The sequence below is a fragment of the Plecotus auritus genome (assembly GCF_963455305.1).
Source record: "Plecotus auritus genome assembly, chromosome: 4".
Lineage (NCBI taxonomy): Eukaryota > Metazoa > Chordata > Mammalia > Chiroptera > Vespertilionidae > Plecotus > Plecotus auritus.
This window is the reverse complement of record NC_137775.1, coordinates 139,281,742-139,298,364: the sequence shown is the minus strand read 5'-3', so window position 1 is coordinate 139,298,364 and position 16,623 is coordinate 139,281,742. Positions and strand designations below refer to the sequence as shown.

General features: G+C 43.9%; 1 protein-coding gene across 4 annotated transcripts in view; it reads left to right on the top strand.

Moving 5' to 3' along the window:
• The window catches only part of TPK1 (thiamin pyrophosphokinase 1), a 291,293-nt gene that overhangs the window by 143,098 nt on the left and 131,572 nt on the right, over positions 1-16,623 (top strand). For all 4 annotated transcript variants that reach the window (XR_013960388.1, XR_013960389.1, XM_080664317.1 and 1 more), the window contains one exon: positions 9,019-9,114. Coding sequence is in view for 2 of the 4 variants with exons in the window: in XM_080664317.1 (XP_080520443.1) it covers positions 9,019-9,114 (96 nt within the window). In the remaining 2 variants the exon portion in view is untranslated. The remainder of the gene's footprint in view (positions 1-9,018; positions 9,115-16,623) is intronic.

Here is a 16,623-nt window from a genome sequence, read left to right as displayed (position 1 = left end):
ATATGCTAATTAGACCAGGCAGCCGAACAACCTTCTGGACGTCATTCTAGATGAAGCTGCAGCGGCAGGGGCTGAGGCAGAGGTGGTTAGGGGTGATCAATCAGGCAGGCGGGCAGAGTGGTTAGGGGCAATCAGGCAGGCAGGCAGGCAGAGGGGTTAGGGGCAATCAAGCAGACAGGTAAGTGGTTAGGGGCAATAAGGCAGACAGGCAAATGGTTAGGGGCGATCAGGCAGGCAGGCAGGTGAGCGGTTAGGAGGCAGTGATCCCGGATTGTGAGAGGGATGTCCCTGATTGCGAGAGGGTGCAGGCCAAGCTGAGGGGATCCCCGCCCCCCCGCCATGCACATATTTAATGCACCGGGCCTCCAGTTTGTAATTAAACCATCCCTTTTAACTAATTTGTCTTTTGTTTTTGTTTTTGTTATTTTTTAACCGGCTTTTCAAATATTTATTTTTTAAAAATTTAATAAATCTTTACTGTCCAGATTATTACAATTGTTCCTCTTTTTTTCCCCATAGCTCCCCTCCACCCGAATCCCACCTCACCCTCTGCCCTTTACCCCCGCCAATGTCCTCATCCATAGGTGTACGATTTTTGTCCAGTCTCTTCCTGCACCCCCCACACCCCTTTCCCCCCCGAGAATTGTCATTCGACTCCCTTTCTATGCCCCTGATTCTATTATATTCACCAGTTTATTGTGTTTGTCAAATTTTTTTTATTCACTTGATTTTTAGATTCACTTGTTGATAGATATGTATTTGTTGTTCATAATTTTTATCTCTTTACCTTTTTCTTCTTCTTCCTCTTCTTAAAGAATACCTTTCAGCATTTCATATAATACTGGTTTGGTGGTGATGAACTCCTTTAGCTTTTTCTTGTCTGTGAAGCTCTTTACCTGACCTTCAATTCTGAATGATAGCTTTGCTGGGTAGAGTAATCTTGGTTGTAGGTTCTTGATATTCATCACATTGAATATTTCTTGCCACTCCCGTCTGGCCTGCATGGTTTCTGTTGAGAAATCAGCTGACAGTCATATGGGTGCTCCCTTGTAGGTAACTGTTTTTCTCTTGCTGCTTTTAATATTCTCTCTTTGTCTTTTGCTCTTGGCATTTTAATTATGATGTGTCTTGGTGTGGTCCTCTTTGGATTCCTTTTGTTTGGGGTTCTGTGCGCTTCCTGGACTTGTAAGTCTATTTCTTTCACCAGGTGGGGGAAGTTTTCAGTCATTATTTCTTCAAATAGGTTTTCAGTATCTTGCTCTCTCTCTTCTTCTGGCACCCCCAAATTCTGATGTTGGTACGCTTGAAGTTGTCCCAGAGGCTCCTTACACTATCTTCATATTTTTGGATTAGTTTTTCTTTTTGCTTTTCTGGTTGAGTGTTTTTTGCTTCTTTGTATTTCAAATCTTTGACTTGATTCTTGCGATCCTCTAGTCTGCTGTTAGGTCTCTGTATAATATTTTTTATTTTAGTCAGTGTATGCTTAATTTCTAGCTGGTCCTTTTTCATACCCGTGAGGGTCTTGCTAAATTTATCGGCCTTTTCTAGGAAATTCTTGAAAAACCTTATGACCATGGTTTTGACCTCTATATCCAGTCATTTGCTTTCCTCCATTTCTTTCATTTGTGATCTGTTTCTTTGTCTCCACATTTTGGCTGCTTCCCTGAGTTGATAGAGTGGCTTTGTGTGCTAGGTGTCCTATAGGGCCCAGTGGCTCAGCCTCCCCAGTTACCTGAGGTGGACACTCTTGGTATACCTCTTTGTGGGCTGTGTGCACAGTCTTGTTGTAGTTAAGCCTTGATTGTTGTTGGTATCACTGGGAGGAATTGACCTCCAGGCTCATTGGCTGTGAGGATTAGCTGTGTCTATGCTGGGAGAACTTCTGTGCTGGAGACACCGTTGTGAGACAAGACTTGCAAAAGCCTTTGTGCTCAGCTTGGATGGGTGGAGTCTCATGGTGGAGCAGACAGCATTGGTTTCCTGTCAGCCATGCCCTAATAGGCCCCTGTGTCTCAGTGTCCCATGGTAATCGCTGCAAGCACCTCTGAGAGAAAGCCGCCCTTGAGTTTCGCCTGCTGCCAGACAGTCCAGTTTCTCCCCGAATGAGTCTGGGTTCCCAGAGTCTTGCCCAGAACTGGAGTTCAGTGCAGTTGGGAGCTTTTGTCTCCCTCCCACTTGAGAAAGCCAGCCACGCACTCAGTTGCCAGTCCTCTCTGAGTGCACATCTCAGTACCTCTGTCTCCTGCAGCTCCTCTGAGTCTCAGTGTGCTTTTCTCTTTCCTTCTAGTTGTAGAATTTCCACTCAGCCAGCCTTCCTGTGGTTCTGGACAATGTCTGTTTTGTCTTTTAGTTGTAGTTTTGAAATTGTTGTGCGAGGCAGCAGTTTAGGTGTTTACTTATGCCGCCATCTTGGTTTCTCTTTTTAACTAATTTGTGACCTTATCTTGATTAGGGTCATATATTATGATCAGGTATGTTTGTGTTTTCTTTAGCTATAGATGTCGGCAGTATTGGAAATTGAACTGAGCTAATATCTTTACCGGGCATGCTCTGAAAACTATTGATTGCTAAATTTTTACCAAATTCCCGATAAGAGTTTGTTTCCTTGTCATTTGTCTATCTATTAAATAAATTACAACTTATTCAGAATGATCTGAATTATTTGTGTAACACTTTATACTGCTGCATGTGTGCATTTGTGTTTCACTTTCCCTGGCTGGATGGTAACTTTGCTAACATTAGTGTAGTGTTCTATTTTAAACTACTAAATTGCATATGAAGAACTAATACTTGTCACCATTTTAAGAATCTGTATTAATGGTGCCCTAAAACAAATGTGTAATATAATTAACTCATGGTAACGGAAGCGTAATACCTGAAAAAATAATAACATCAATATTGCTTTTTCTTTGTTAGGTTCACTGTCTGGTTTATCTAGATTTATATTTTAGTGAAACATACCATTAGTCCCGTAAGGAGAGTAGTGGTTTTAATCCCTCCATCATTTGTCTATCCATCAAACTTCTATTGACTGCTTGATAATGTACCCGCAACTGACTTTCATAAGTCAATTTCCCTGTGCTAGGGGTGTTGAGTCTAGTCCTGACTGAAGATTTTGTCTTCCCAAAGGAGCAGCAAAGGATTTGCCAGTCATGAGGTTTTGCCCATGGATGTGTGTGTATAATTTGTTCCACTTCTTTGGTTAATTTGCTCCCAGAGTGGCCAGTTTGCTTCTTTCTAGTTTTCAGTCTCTTCAAGTTTGATGAATTGTCATGTTGACAATAGGATGAATTTTTCTTATTTGTAACTTTCTACATCTTTCTGTACCTTTAATATTTGCTTTTAAACTGGTTTTCCTGGACCATAGTGCAGCTATCATCTTAATATCAACTCGTGATGTTTCCTTGATCATTGCAAATTACATCAATTTTATTACATATTTTCTATCACATGATATCAACACTGCAAGTTTTTGTTGTTTAGTTACACTTTATTGAGGATAAGCTGATGTAATCAATCAATAGGTTTCTCTCATTGCAGTGTATTGTAGATTTTAGAGAATGTTGCTTAACCCCAAGGTCAAAATGAGATTTCAAATGCCCACACTACCAATCGAACAGAAGACTGACTTACTTTCAAACTTTTGTTGGGTAGTGGTGAAGTAGCACTAGGAATTTCTCAGTATGGGAAAAAGAAAAAAATGAGCCTCCCCTTACTTGTCTATTTTTCTCAAACACACGCATATATTTATATTTTATATGTTTACTAATTATGATATTCACTATATGCCCGGTGCCCTCTCACAGTCCAGGACCCCTCAGGGGATATCCGCCTGCTGGCTTATGCTCGCTCCCTAAGCTGGCAGGTGGACATCCCCTGAGGGGTCCTTAGTGCTGCTGCGGAGGTGGGAGAGGCTCCCGCCACTGCTGCTGCGCTCGACAGCCGTGATCCCGGCTTGTGGCTGAGCAGCGCTCCCCTGTGGGAGCCCACTGACCACTAGGGGGCAGCTCCTGCATTAAGCGTCTGCCCCCTGGTGGTCAGCACGTGTTATAGCGACTGGTTGTTCCGCTGTTCAGTCAATTTGCATATTAGGGTTTTATTACATAGTACTAGAAGCCCGGTGCATGAAATTCATGCACTGGCGGCGGGGGGGGGGGGGGGGTGTTGGAAGGCCCTCAGCCCAGCCTGTGCCCTCTTGCAGTCTGGGACCCCTCACTCCTTACCGCCAGCCTGCTGGTTTCTTACCGCTCAGGTCGCTGCTCCTTAGCATTGCCATGGAGGTGGGAGAGGCTGCCACCACCACTGCTGCGCTTGCCAGCCATGAGCCTGGCTTCTGGCTTAGCTGCACTCCCCTTGTGGGAGCACACTGACCACCGGGGGGTAGCTCCTGCATTGAGCGACTGCCCCCGGTGGTCAGTGTGCATCATAGTGACCAGTCGTTCTACCGTAACAGTCACTTAGGCTTTTATTATATAGACTGGAGGCCTGGTGCATGAAATTCGTGCACAGGGAGGGGGGTCCCCTCAGCCCAGCCTGCACCCTCTCTAATCTAGGACCCCTTGGGGGATGTCTGGGATCGGACCTAAACTGGCAGTCGGACATCCCTCTCACAATCCTGGACCGCTGGCTCCTAACCGCTCACCTGCCTGCCCTGCCTGGTTGCCCCTAACTGGCCTTCCCCCACTCCTGCTGGCCTGATCGCCCCTCACTGCCTCTGTGTCCCAGCTTGATCACCCCTCACTGCCCCCCCTGTCAGCCTGGTCGCCCCTAACTGTCCCCATACTGGCCTGGTCACCCCTTATGCCCCCCCCTCACTGGCCTGGTCACCTCTTACTGTCCCCCCCTGCTGGCCTGGTTGCCCCTAACTGCCCCCCCTGCTGGCCTGGTTGCCCCCAACTTCTCCCCCCTGCTAGCCTGGTCGCCCCACGCAGCCTTCTTGTTCAATCATTTGGTTTTCCCTCACTAACCCCCCTGCCAGCCTGGTCGCCACATGCAGCCTGCTTGTTCAGTCATTTGGTTGTCCCTCACTAACCCCCTTGCTGGCCTGGTCATAGGCAGCCATCTTGTGAGTGTGTGAGGGTCAATTTGCATATTATCTCTTTATTGTATAGGATAGTTTTATTTTCCACTGGGCTGTGTTATTAGTATCTAGTAGAGTCCTACTCTTATGTACATAGTATTATTTAATGAAGCAGAAGGCACACAATAAGTCTCTAAAAAGTAGTTGATTGGGCCTCGGGTAATTGATTTATAATTAAATTTGTGCGTCTTTCCCTGGTTTTGATTTATGAAATGAGAGAGACTTGATCAGGAAGAATATGTTCAACTCAACTCAGCACATTAGTTGTTTTGACTTACTCAGTTCTTCTTGCTTTTCCTTTTGTGTGGGTATAGTTAGGAGGGGATGGAGTGGGCAGTGTGGTTTTTCCTATCCAAAAGATTCTTTTCAGGTTTGAACAAAATCAGAATAGCCATTAAATTTGAAATTTCTGATGTCAAGCCATTGAAATTTGTGATGCCAATCTAAGTCTTTGCTTTTGAATTCTAGTATAAAACAAAATAAAATATAATATTAAAAAGTAATAATCCAGTTTGAAAAAATGGTGTATTCATAAAGGAAACTTATTAGTAGAATTGAGTTATTTCAATTTCTACTTTATGATGACCAAAACTATATTTGTGAAATGCATAATACAAGATTTGAGCCACCCGCTGGCTCATCTATATATACAAAAGCCTAAGTGACCAAATGACCGGTCGCTATGATGCGCACTGACCACCAGGGGGTAGATGCTCAATGCAGGAGCTGTCCCCTGGTGGTCAGTGCACTCCCACAGCGGGAGCATCGCTCAGTTGACCAACCCATCCTTGTGGCCCACTCACTCCCTCAGTAGTCCTACAGGTCCAATCTCCGGAGAATGGGGCCAGGCACCGACAGACCTGCACCACCGGCACAATCATGCCAGCACTGCCAGCCTCCTGGAAGTTGGCCTTGGGCACTGTGGCCGCTTCCCCTCCCTAGAGGCTCCACAAGAAACGATATAAAAGTGGCTGCCAGGTGGCTCCTAACAACTGGCATGAATGTCAGCAGAATGGATCCAGATCCTGGGCCTGCAAGGGCGTCCCACCACCCGCCTGGAGGACTGATTATGTTCTGGCCACTCCCCACCCCCTTCAGGGTAGGCACCAGACACAGGGCTCATGGCTGGTGAGTACCGCTATGGCGGTACGAGCCTCTCCCAATGGGACTAACTGGGCACGAGCCTGCAGCAAGTGCAGTGGGGCCGGGATGAGCGGGAGCGGCAGGCAGGAGCAGCAGGCAGTGTTGGACTGTGGGTTTAGGCCCAATCCCTGCAGGCTACCGAGGGATCCCACCCGTGCACGATTTTGTGCACCAGGCCTGTAGTTAATGTATAATAGGTGAGCATTGCTTAATACCTATTAGCAACCATTTCTACATTTTTCCTTCTCTGCAGGGTTTTAATATTTTATCAATTTAGCTTTATATTTCTTCTCTATTAGATCTTAATATGTTATCATAAGACCCAGAAAACAGTGAGAACATCTTATTTAGCCAAAGGTCTATTGTTGCACTTTATTTCATAGGCCTCCTTTCTAGGTGTTGGAAGTTCCCCTGCCCGGGCTAGGAGCTGTTTCTACTTCTATTGAATTCCTTGTCAACCTGTGATAAGATTAGAATAATTTAAACTCATGAAATTCTAAGAAGCTTTGGGTGGCTGATAAATACCCCAAGTAGAGCTTCTAGAGGTTCTTGGTTTATAATCAAAACTGTTCAGTACTGTTAATCTTCTCTGTCCTGACCTAAGCTTTTCTGTGTGTCCATCTTAAATTGTTGAAATAAGATGTTATTGAAGTCTTGCTCATATATTTCAAGCAGTTTTATTTGTAATACCATTCCTGTGGAACCAACTCTAGAGATGTTATATAAATTTTTTCTATTAGATTTCTAGGAATTTGTTCCCATTTCATGGGATTTAAAAAAAAAGATTTATAGATGTGACATTAATGCTGTTGCTTACCTTGCTGTCTAGTGGTTAGCAAGTCAATTTAAATCTCTTGTTTTTATTTTCTTCGTCTCCATAATGGTATAGTGGCACTAGATAGATTATTTCTTGGGTTCTCTTTAGCTATAAGTTTTCCTGTGGATGTTGTTAATTCTGTGAAGATAACTTTAAGGTAGACAACCATCTATTAATCATCTCTTATTTTGCTATTTCTACTTGCCTTTTTAATTTTGTTTCCTTTTACTATAGCAATGGTTTCTATTGTCAGCACTTAAAAGAACTTTTCCATTATGGCATCTGCTATATTTAGCAATAAGATGCCACACTCTCCTATCCTTTTGCTAGCATACATTTCTTTTCCTTAAGAATATTATTTAAACATTTATTGAATATTTACTATGTTGCAGACTGGTGCCAGGCAGTGAAACAGTAATGAATGGAACATAATTCTTGTCCTCAGGGAACTTGCAGAAAAGCAATTTTTGCTTTGGTGACAATTCAGTGCCCTCAGCCCTGATCATATTCCTGTATGCTTTGGTATAGCGATAGCCTAATATCTTCCTTTTTAGGAGTGTTAGCCTGAGACCAGTCCAGTTCTTTATGCTCTTGCGTAGTGTTCTTTTAAAAAAATATATTACTTTTATTGATTTCAGAGAGGAAAGGAGAGGGAGAGATAGAAACATCAATGATGAGAGAGAATTACTGATCAGCTGCCTCCTGCACGCCCCACATTAGGGATCAAGCCCACAACCCAGGCATGTGCCCTGACCGGGAATCAAAACAGGGACCTCCTGGTTCATAGGTCGATGCTCAACCACTGAGCCAAACCGGCCAGGTTCAGTGTTCTTTTAGGGTCAGGGAAGTACATGTCGATGATCTTATAAAGATGACATATATATCTTCTAGAGCATAATAAGTTTCTAAATGATGAGAAATTAATTTTTTCATTGGTCACCACATTGTAGGGCAGTCATAAATGAAAAAGACACAGATTGAGCTTGCCACATTTAAAGAAACCTTGAAGTTAAAGAAGAACCTTTAAATCTACTGAGAATGGCTCTTGGAATAATTTAAGAGATAGTATAGGTGTTTTCTATCCTTGAAAACTGTTTGAATGGCACCTTTATATAGTAGATTATGTTTATCTTTCCCTTACTCAGCTGTTTTTCAGAGGCCTCAAATTGTTTTATTCCTGATTCAAGAAGTCTGAAGTCTCATTCCCTCTGGTTTTACATACATTTCCCCCTGTAAGACGTTGGAGGAAAATGTGTCATTTCAAAAATATCTTTCCTTTAGGCATCTACATTCACTGATGTCAACAAGCTGGCACTCTTGTGGCTTTAAATTTATAAAAAGATTTCATGCTTTTTACTAGGTGAGGTGTCTGTTGGACAAGGTGAAGAACTTACAACTTCACTTCATTATGTCCAGAAGATAATGCAGGAGACACACTCACACAGGCAGAGCTCTTCATGCTGCTTTTTACATAGGTGCTGAAAGGAGTTTTATAGGTCATCTCACTTGGTTTTACTTAAAATTTAATATCTTAATTTAATATTACTTTTTCCATTCATGTAAGTAAACGTAGGAGGTCTGCCCAAAGAAATTTAAAGTTTCTTAGCAATAGTTTTAACTTAAGGTTATTTCCCTGTGAATATATTTTATAATCCTTGATCAGAGTTCTTATATTAATCTTGAATGTCATCGCTGCAGTGAAATTTAAAGACCATTAATGTAGTCTAATCTGTACCTTTTCTTGGTAAAAATGATTTTCACAATCAGACCATTATTTTGCTATTCTGACACCATTCCTGAGATGCCCTGTTATGTGAAATAAAGAAGATAACAGGGCAATGATTCTAATGATCGGGATGTAATACAGACTTAATAGGATGTCTCTGTTGATACCTTATCTTTACTTTTATAGCTCTTGATGGTGTTCATAAGGTTGACATCATTACTTATTTACCTTTTGTCTTCTGTTAACACATAGGGATGTGAGCTCATTTCAACTCCTGACCAGGACCATACTGACTTCACCAAGTGCCTTGAAGTGCTGCAGAAGAAGATAGAAGAAAAAGACCTCCAGGTATGATATGCCTATTTGGTGGTAAAAGGATGTAAAAGTTTCTGTTGAAAGTTTTCACTCATCTAAATCCTTATTTACTTTCTAAAATAAGAAATCATTACTTACTTTGGTGCCGGTTTTTGGACTCTCTGTCAAGTTTTTTCAGTACATGGAATAAATCTGTACTCTTATATCAGAGGTTACATAGTCAATCACCTCATAAGGTGAGGTCTCCGAATGGGTGAAGGAGACCTTGTACAAAGTAATCAAAACTTGCTGCTCAAATCAGGTATCACCTCATACCTGTCAGAAAGGCTGTCATCAACAAATCAACAACAAGTGCTGGAGAGAATGTGGAGAAAAAGGAACCCTTGTGCACTGCTGGTGGGAATGCAGACTGGTGCAGCCACGATGGAAAACAGTATGGAGTTTCCTCAGAAAATTAAATGTGGAACTGCCATTTGACCCAGTGATCCCACTTCTAGGAATATATCCAAAGAATCCCGAAACACCAATCAGAAAGAATATATGCACCTCTATGTTCATAGCAGCACAATTTACACTGGCTAAGATCTGGAAACAGCCAGTTCCCACCAGCAGATGAGTGGATAAAAAAGCTGTTGTACATTTACACCATGGAATACTAGGTGGCTGTAAAAAAGAAGGCTCTCTTATCCTTTGAGACAGCATGGAGGGACCTGGAGAGTATTATGCTGAGCGAAATAAGCCATTCAGAGAAAGATAAGTATCACATGATCTCACTCATATGTGGACTCTAGTAAACAAAATAAACTGATGAATAAAATAGATCCAGAGACATGGAAGCATGGAGCAGACTGATGAATCTCAGGGAATGGGGGCGTGGGGTGAGGAGCAGAGATTAACCAAAAAACTTATGTATATATGCATAACCCATGGACAGACAATAGTGTGGTAAAGGCCGGGGGTGGGGGGAGATGTGATGTGGAGGGGGTCAGTGCGGGAAAAAAGGGGGACATCTGTAATATTTTCAATAATAAAGATAAACTGAAAGAAAAACAATAAAAAACTGGCTGCTCATTTTTAGCCTAAAGTGAGAAGCTGCTTTTCACCTTTGGTTGCTTATTACCATACAGAGCTATATGATTTTTTTGTTTATATATGTTATTAGAGGCCCAGTGCACAAATTCGTGCACAGGTGAGGTCCGTCCAACCTGGCCCCAATCAGGGTGGATTGGGGCTGGGCCTGTTGGGAGGAGGAGATGTGGGGAGGTTGGCCAGCCAGCCAGCCCACCTGGATCTGGACCCAATCAAGGCCAGGTTGGCTGGGGAAAGGGGCCGTGGGCAATTGGCTGGCAGGCCCCGCCCCTGATTGGGGTTGGGGGGCCGGTTGGGGTGGGGCCAGCCATGGGGAGGGGCTGTGGGCAGTGGGCTGGCCGGTCCCGCTTCCGAATGGGTTGGGTGAGGGGTGCTGATCTGGGGCCAGTGGCCTGGGGGAGGGGCCATGGGTGGTTGGTTGGCCAGCCAGCCCTTCCCCTGATTGGGGTCGGGGGGCCAATCTGGGGTGAAGCCGGGTGGGGAGAGGGGCTGCAGGAGATGGGATGGGGGGGTGAGCAGGAGTGGGGCTGGCTGTGGGGAGGGACTGCAGGAGGTTGGCCGGCCAGCCCCACCCCCTATTGAGGTAGGGTGGTGATCAGGGGTGGAGCTGGCCAGGGGGAGTGGTTGCGGGCCGATTAGGGTGGTGGGGGCCTTGGGGTCATGGCTGGCTAGGGGAGGGTCTGCAGGAGGTTGGCTGGCCATCCCCACACCCTATTGGGGTGGGTGGTGTGATCAGGGGTGGGATAGCCAGAGGGAGGGGCTTCAGGAGGTTGACTGTTCAGCCCCGTCTTCTATTGGGGTGGGGTGGTGCAATCGGGTGGGCCGGCCAGGGGGTGGGGCTGCGGGCCTATCGTGGTGGGGTACGCTGATCGGGGGTGCGGCTGGCAGGTGGGGGGGAGGGGAGGCATTTGGCAGCAGGCCCCACTCTTGATCAGGATGGGAGAGTCCAGTCAGGGGCAGGCGGCAGGGGGAGGGGCCGCTGGTAGCGACTGGTTGTTAGGTCATTATGGCCGTACAGTAGCTGCCTTTTTATATATATACTAGAGGCCCGGTGCACGAAATTCATGCATGGGGGGGTTGTCACTCAGCCCAGCCTGCACCCTCTCCAATCTGGGACCCCTCAAGGGATGTCCGACTGCCCGTTTAAGCCCGATCCAAGTATGATCAGGCCTAAACGGTCAGTGGGACATCCCTATCACAATCCAGGACTGCTGGCTCCCAACTGCTCGCTTGCCTGCCTTCCTGATTGCCCCTAACCGCTTCTGCCTGCCAGCCTGATCACCCCCTAACCACTCCCCTGCCAACCTGATTGATGCCTAACTGCTCCCCTGCCAGCCTGTTTGCCCCTAACTGCCCTCCCCTGCAGGCCTGGTCACCCCTAACTGCCCTCCCCTGCAGGCCTGGTCCCCCCCAACTGCCCTCCCCTGCAGGCTTGATCGCCCCCAACTGCCCTCCCTTGCAGGCCTGGTCCCTCCCAGCTACCCTCCCCTGCTGGCCTGATCGCCCACAACTCCCCTCCCTTGCAGGCCTGGTTTCTTCCAACTGCCCTCCCTTGCTGGCCATCTTGTGGTGGACATCATGTGTCCACATGGGGGCAGGATCTTTAACCACATGGTGGCAGCCATCTTGTGTGTTGGAGTGGTGGTCAATTTGCATATTACTCTTTTATTAGATAGGATAGAGGCCTGGTGCACGGGTGGGGGCCAGCTGGTTTGCCCTGAAGGGTGTCCTGGATCAGGGTGGGGGTTCCCTTGGGGCGTGGGGCGGCCTGGGCGAGGGGCCTGTGGTGGTTTGCAGGCCGTCCACGCCCCCTGGCGACCCAAGCAGAGGCCCTGGTATCTGGGGTTTATTTATCTTCTACAATTGAAACTTTGTAGCCTGGAGCGGAGCCAAGCCTTCTGCTTGCTCCGTGGTGGCAGCCATTTTTGGGGGGATTTATGTATCTTCTATAATTGAAACTTTGTAGCCTTAAGCAGAGGCCTGGGCTGGCTAGGGTGTGTGGAAAGCTTGGCTTCCTCCATCGCCAGGGGCAACCCTAGCCTCCTGCTCTTTCCAGCTCCGTGGCTGCCGCCATTTCTGTTTGGGTTTATGTATCTTCTATCATTGAAACTTTGTAGCCTTGAGTGGAGGCCTAGGCTGGCAAGGGCAGGCGGAAAGCTGTGCTTCCTCCATTGCCGGGGAAACCCAAGCCTCCCTCGTGCTCTCTGTGGCCGTAGCCATCTTGGTTGGGTTTATTTGCCTATTCGCTCCTGATTGGCTTGTGGGCGTGGCTTGTGGGTGTAGCAGAGTGATGGTTAATTTGCATATTACTCTTTTATTATATAGGATAGATGTGTGTTTAAATATTTGTCAGCAAAGCAAACAAATGTAGCATAGATTTGACCCACAGGTCATCATTGTGAACTCTCACATAAACAAATTGAATAGCAACTCTTTTTAATCAGAAAAGAATCTGCTGCTTTTCATTTGTGGATATTTAAGTATTCAATAAGGACTTTCATCTAGCAGCAAGTGTTAATCCCACTAATTAGATAATACACATGTTTATATTTTATTATATTTTACAATACTTTTTGGTACTTGTTGAAATGGTATGCAAAAATTTTTAAGTCTGTTTTTAGTGAGGATCAAGAAACTGGGCCTGATCCATTGAATGACGATTTACTGTAATTTTTTTGTCAGGGACAAGAAGGTAAGCTGAGATGCATGATCAAATGTGTAATTTTAAACTAAGAAAATTAGGAAAGCACCCTTGAGTGTTAAAACACTTTTTAAAAAAAAATAATTTTAGCCTGGCTGGCTTGGCTCCATGGTTGAGCATTGACCTATGAGCCAGTAGGTCATAGTTTGATTCCCAGTCAGGACACATGCCCGGGTTGCCGGCTCGATCCCCAGTGAGGGATGCAGGAGGCAGCCAATCAATAATTCTCTCTCATCGTTGATGGTTCTATTTCTCTCTCCCTTTCCTTTCCTCTCTGAAATCAATAAAAAAATATTTTTTAAAGAGAGATAACTTTACTATTATTATTTTAAGAATACTTTATTGATTCTTAGAGAGGAAAGGAGAGGGAGAGAGAAACATTGATGTGAGAGTGAAACATCGATCTGCTGCCTTCAGTATGCCCCCTACTGCGGATTGTTTCTGAAACCCAGGCATATGCCTTGACCAGGAATTGAACCAGCAACCTCCTAGTACATGGGACCATGCTCAGTCTACTTAGCCACACCAGCCAGGGCAGAACACTTTCGATAGTATGAGTAACAGGAGATGCATTTCACCCTGGCTTCAGTGATCAGGTAGGAAAGCAGCTCAGGTCTGCTTCTTCGAAGGTCTTGGCTTCACTGTGCAGGCTTTGTCTTTAGTCTGATTTCCTTGATTGTCTCCAGTAGCTGCCACTAGCAGCAATTTACCCCTTCACATCCAGGGGAATTAAGAAGGCAGAGACATCCATTAGGTCACTCTTGGTTTTGGCAAAGGAGAATGAATATCCTGATTGTCTCAGGCTGGAGCAGGGAGTGGGATCCATCCATGTTCATATAATCAGACTACCTGGCTGATACACGTGGGCAGGACAGGGTAGGTGTTGGAGAGGCATCCCTAATGGATACCTACTCCCTTGCAAAAGTTTATCAAATAAATATATATCCTAATTTGAGGCAGTAGATCCTTTTCTTCCTTTGAAGAAAAGCCTTGTTAACTGTCTTAAATGGCAAGTTGTTCACTGTGGGAACTCAACAAAAGTAATTGAGCAAACATTCTCATCTCTGTTGTAGCTTGAACTATACCAAATGTATTGTGCTGCTTCCAGCAATAAATTGTTATAATTAAATATTTGTTTAATGAAAACTGAACACAGCCCATTGGGAGTTATCTGCTTCATCCAGACATAGCTGATCTTTTGAGTTTCTTACAGAAAAAAACTTCACAACTGTTTCAATTTCCCCAGACTTATGAAGTTATTGAAAGCTGGGAATGCAATTATGTGAGTCTCATTTGTTGTGTCTAATAGATAGTATCCATAGTACAGTGTTCACTCATAGAATCTCAAAACAAATAAGCATATCTCACACTGAATAAGACCAAACTCCAGAGAGAGCCTCAAACTGGCGAAGACGGTAATCAGGTTGGGGGACTGAAGCAAGAGGACCTGTAAGAGGACTACTGCATTGGAGAGAAGGGGCCAGCTCCACTGTGCTTAGCCATGGACTGGAGGCTGCCCTGGAGGAGGTTGGCCTTGGTGGCATGTCATGTAGCATCCTAAAGGTCTTAGCCAACTGCCCTGCTCACAACCAACCTGCTGTCCTACTCATAGCCCACTGTTCTGCTCACAGCCCAACATCAAGTTGTTTCTGGAGGAAATGAGCAGTGTGCCTCTTGGCTTCCATAGGCCTCTGGCATGCTCTGGGTTAAGGTGTTTTCCAGCCTCATCTTGTACAACTCTTTCTCTTTGTTGCTAAAATATTCCATATTCTTTTTCCCTTCTCCCCCATGTTAACGTGTTTTTGCATATGTTGTCCTCATGACTGAACAGCAGCACTTGGCATATAAAAGGAGCTCTGGGCATGTGGGGTCCGTGTTAGCACCATGGGAACGTGCAGGAGAGGAGACTGGGATACAGTTGGAGAAAGGCTTTTGAGAGAAGCTGAGACGGAATAAAGAATAGTAGTTAGATGGCCACAGGAAGGCATGTTCAGGGAGTACCCTGTGCACAGAGGATGGATAGCACTGCAGTGAGCCAGTGGCAGATGTCTGAAGGGTTTAAAGGTGGAGAATGAGCAGTGTGGTTACTTTGGTGCTTTTAAAAGCATAGTTAGATAAACTGAAGGCTGTACCACTCCCAGTGAAAACCTTCCCAGATAGCTCCCAATCAGACTGAAAGAGGTGGTTGTATTAAATCTGACCAAAGAGCATCTTGAGCTTCCACCTGAGTTAACATTTAACCTGGAAGTACAAGGTTGCAATTCATTTCATGTACTAGCAGGAGAAAAGCATGGTTAGAAAGAGTAGAAAGGGAACAAATAGGTTCCTCTCCACACATCGTCCACCCTCAGCTAAGATCATCAGGAGGGCTTTTAAAACTGTTCCAAATATCCTTTACCCTTACCCACATAATAAATCTGATCAGATTACCATGCACATATGCTTTTCCACTGAAGTTTTTAGTATGAATTTGTAGTCAAAGTGTCTGTATTTTATAGTAATATCTGATCTTATTAGCACATTCTTTAAAAATGTTAATTATAATACAAGTCAATTGAATTAAGTAGTATTTAATATGTGAATATGCAGTGTAACATGGTAGAACTTTATACAATTTGGATTAGGACCTGCCCTTATCCTAAGGGCCTTTACTCTCTAGCACACATTGCTTAAAAAGAAAGATTTCCCTAAATTATATTATCTTATTTATTTTAAACCTGCTCATCCCCAATTTTTATTCTTCTGCAGAAAGTTTGACACGTCTGACTTTGTAATGCTTTGCTTCCATGTACCTCATACCGTTTATCTATAACTGAGTCGTGAGCGATACACTTTCAGGATGCCATCTGATATGACTGACAGCTGGCTCTTCAAGAAGCACATATATTTTCTGATGCTGTGATACACACCCAAGACCTAAACCCTGGGATTCAGGGGGGAAATTAAAAGTTATTTCTCCAAGTTTTTAAAAATGTAAGGTGTACATTGTTTAGGATAAAGCAGAAATAAATCTAGTTTATAAAATAGGTTAAAAATAACAATGTCTTTAGGGTATTTCCTAGTATTATATGACAATGATTATGAAAATATGATTAGATACTTCTATTTCTGTTATTTTAAACACAGACTTCATAGTAAACAAAATTTGAACAGAAAAGTTGCCATTGTTTTCAAACTGTGTTTTATAATTTTTAAACTCATCTTAGTTTTATTTACTAAAACTTCAATATAATTTAGCCCTTTTATGTCATGTTTATTTTTTCAAGCAATGTTTAATTAAGTGATGCAGTATGCAGAATAAGTATTCTGAATGAAAACAAATGCCTGAATTTTATTTATACATATACAAAGTATTAATGATGAATTAAATAGTAAAAAAGTCTATAGGATTATGACATATTACATTTAATTCTCTTCCTATTCTTTTTTGAGTGTTTTTTAATGAGATTAACACTTTTTATTGGATTCATTGGGGTGACATTGGTTAATAAAACCATACAGATTTTAAATGCAAAATTCTTTAATGCATCATCTGCACACTACATCATGTGCTCACCACCCAAAGTCAAGTCTTTTTCCACCACCATTATCCCCCTTTGTCCTCTTCTATTCTCTTAATGGCCTGAGAAAATATTGAATTGTGATATATATATATTAGCTAGGTTCTGTGTATTTATATCTGAATTGGAGTTCTCAGCTATTGACTGTTAGCATTTTGGTAAGGAATATTAGTTTTTCTATTAGATTCATAC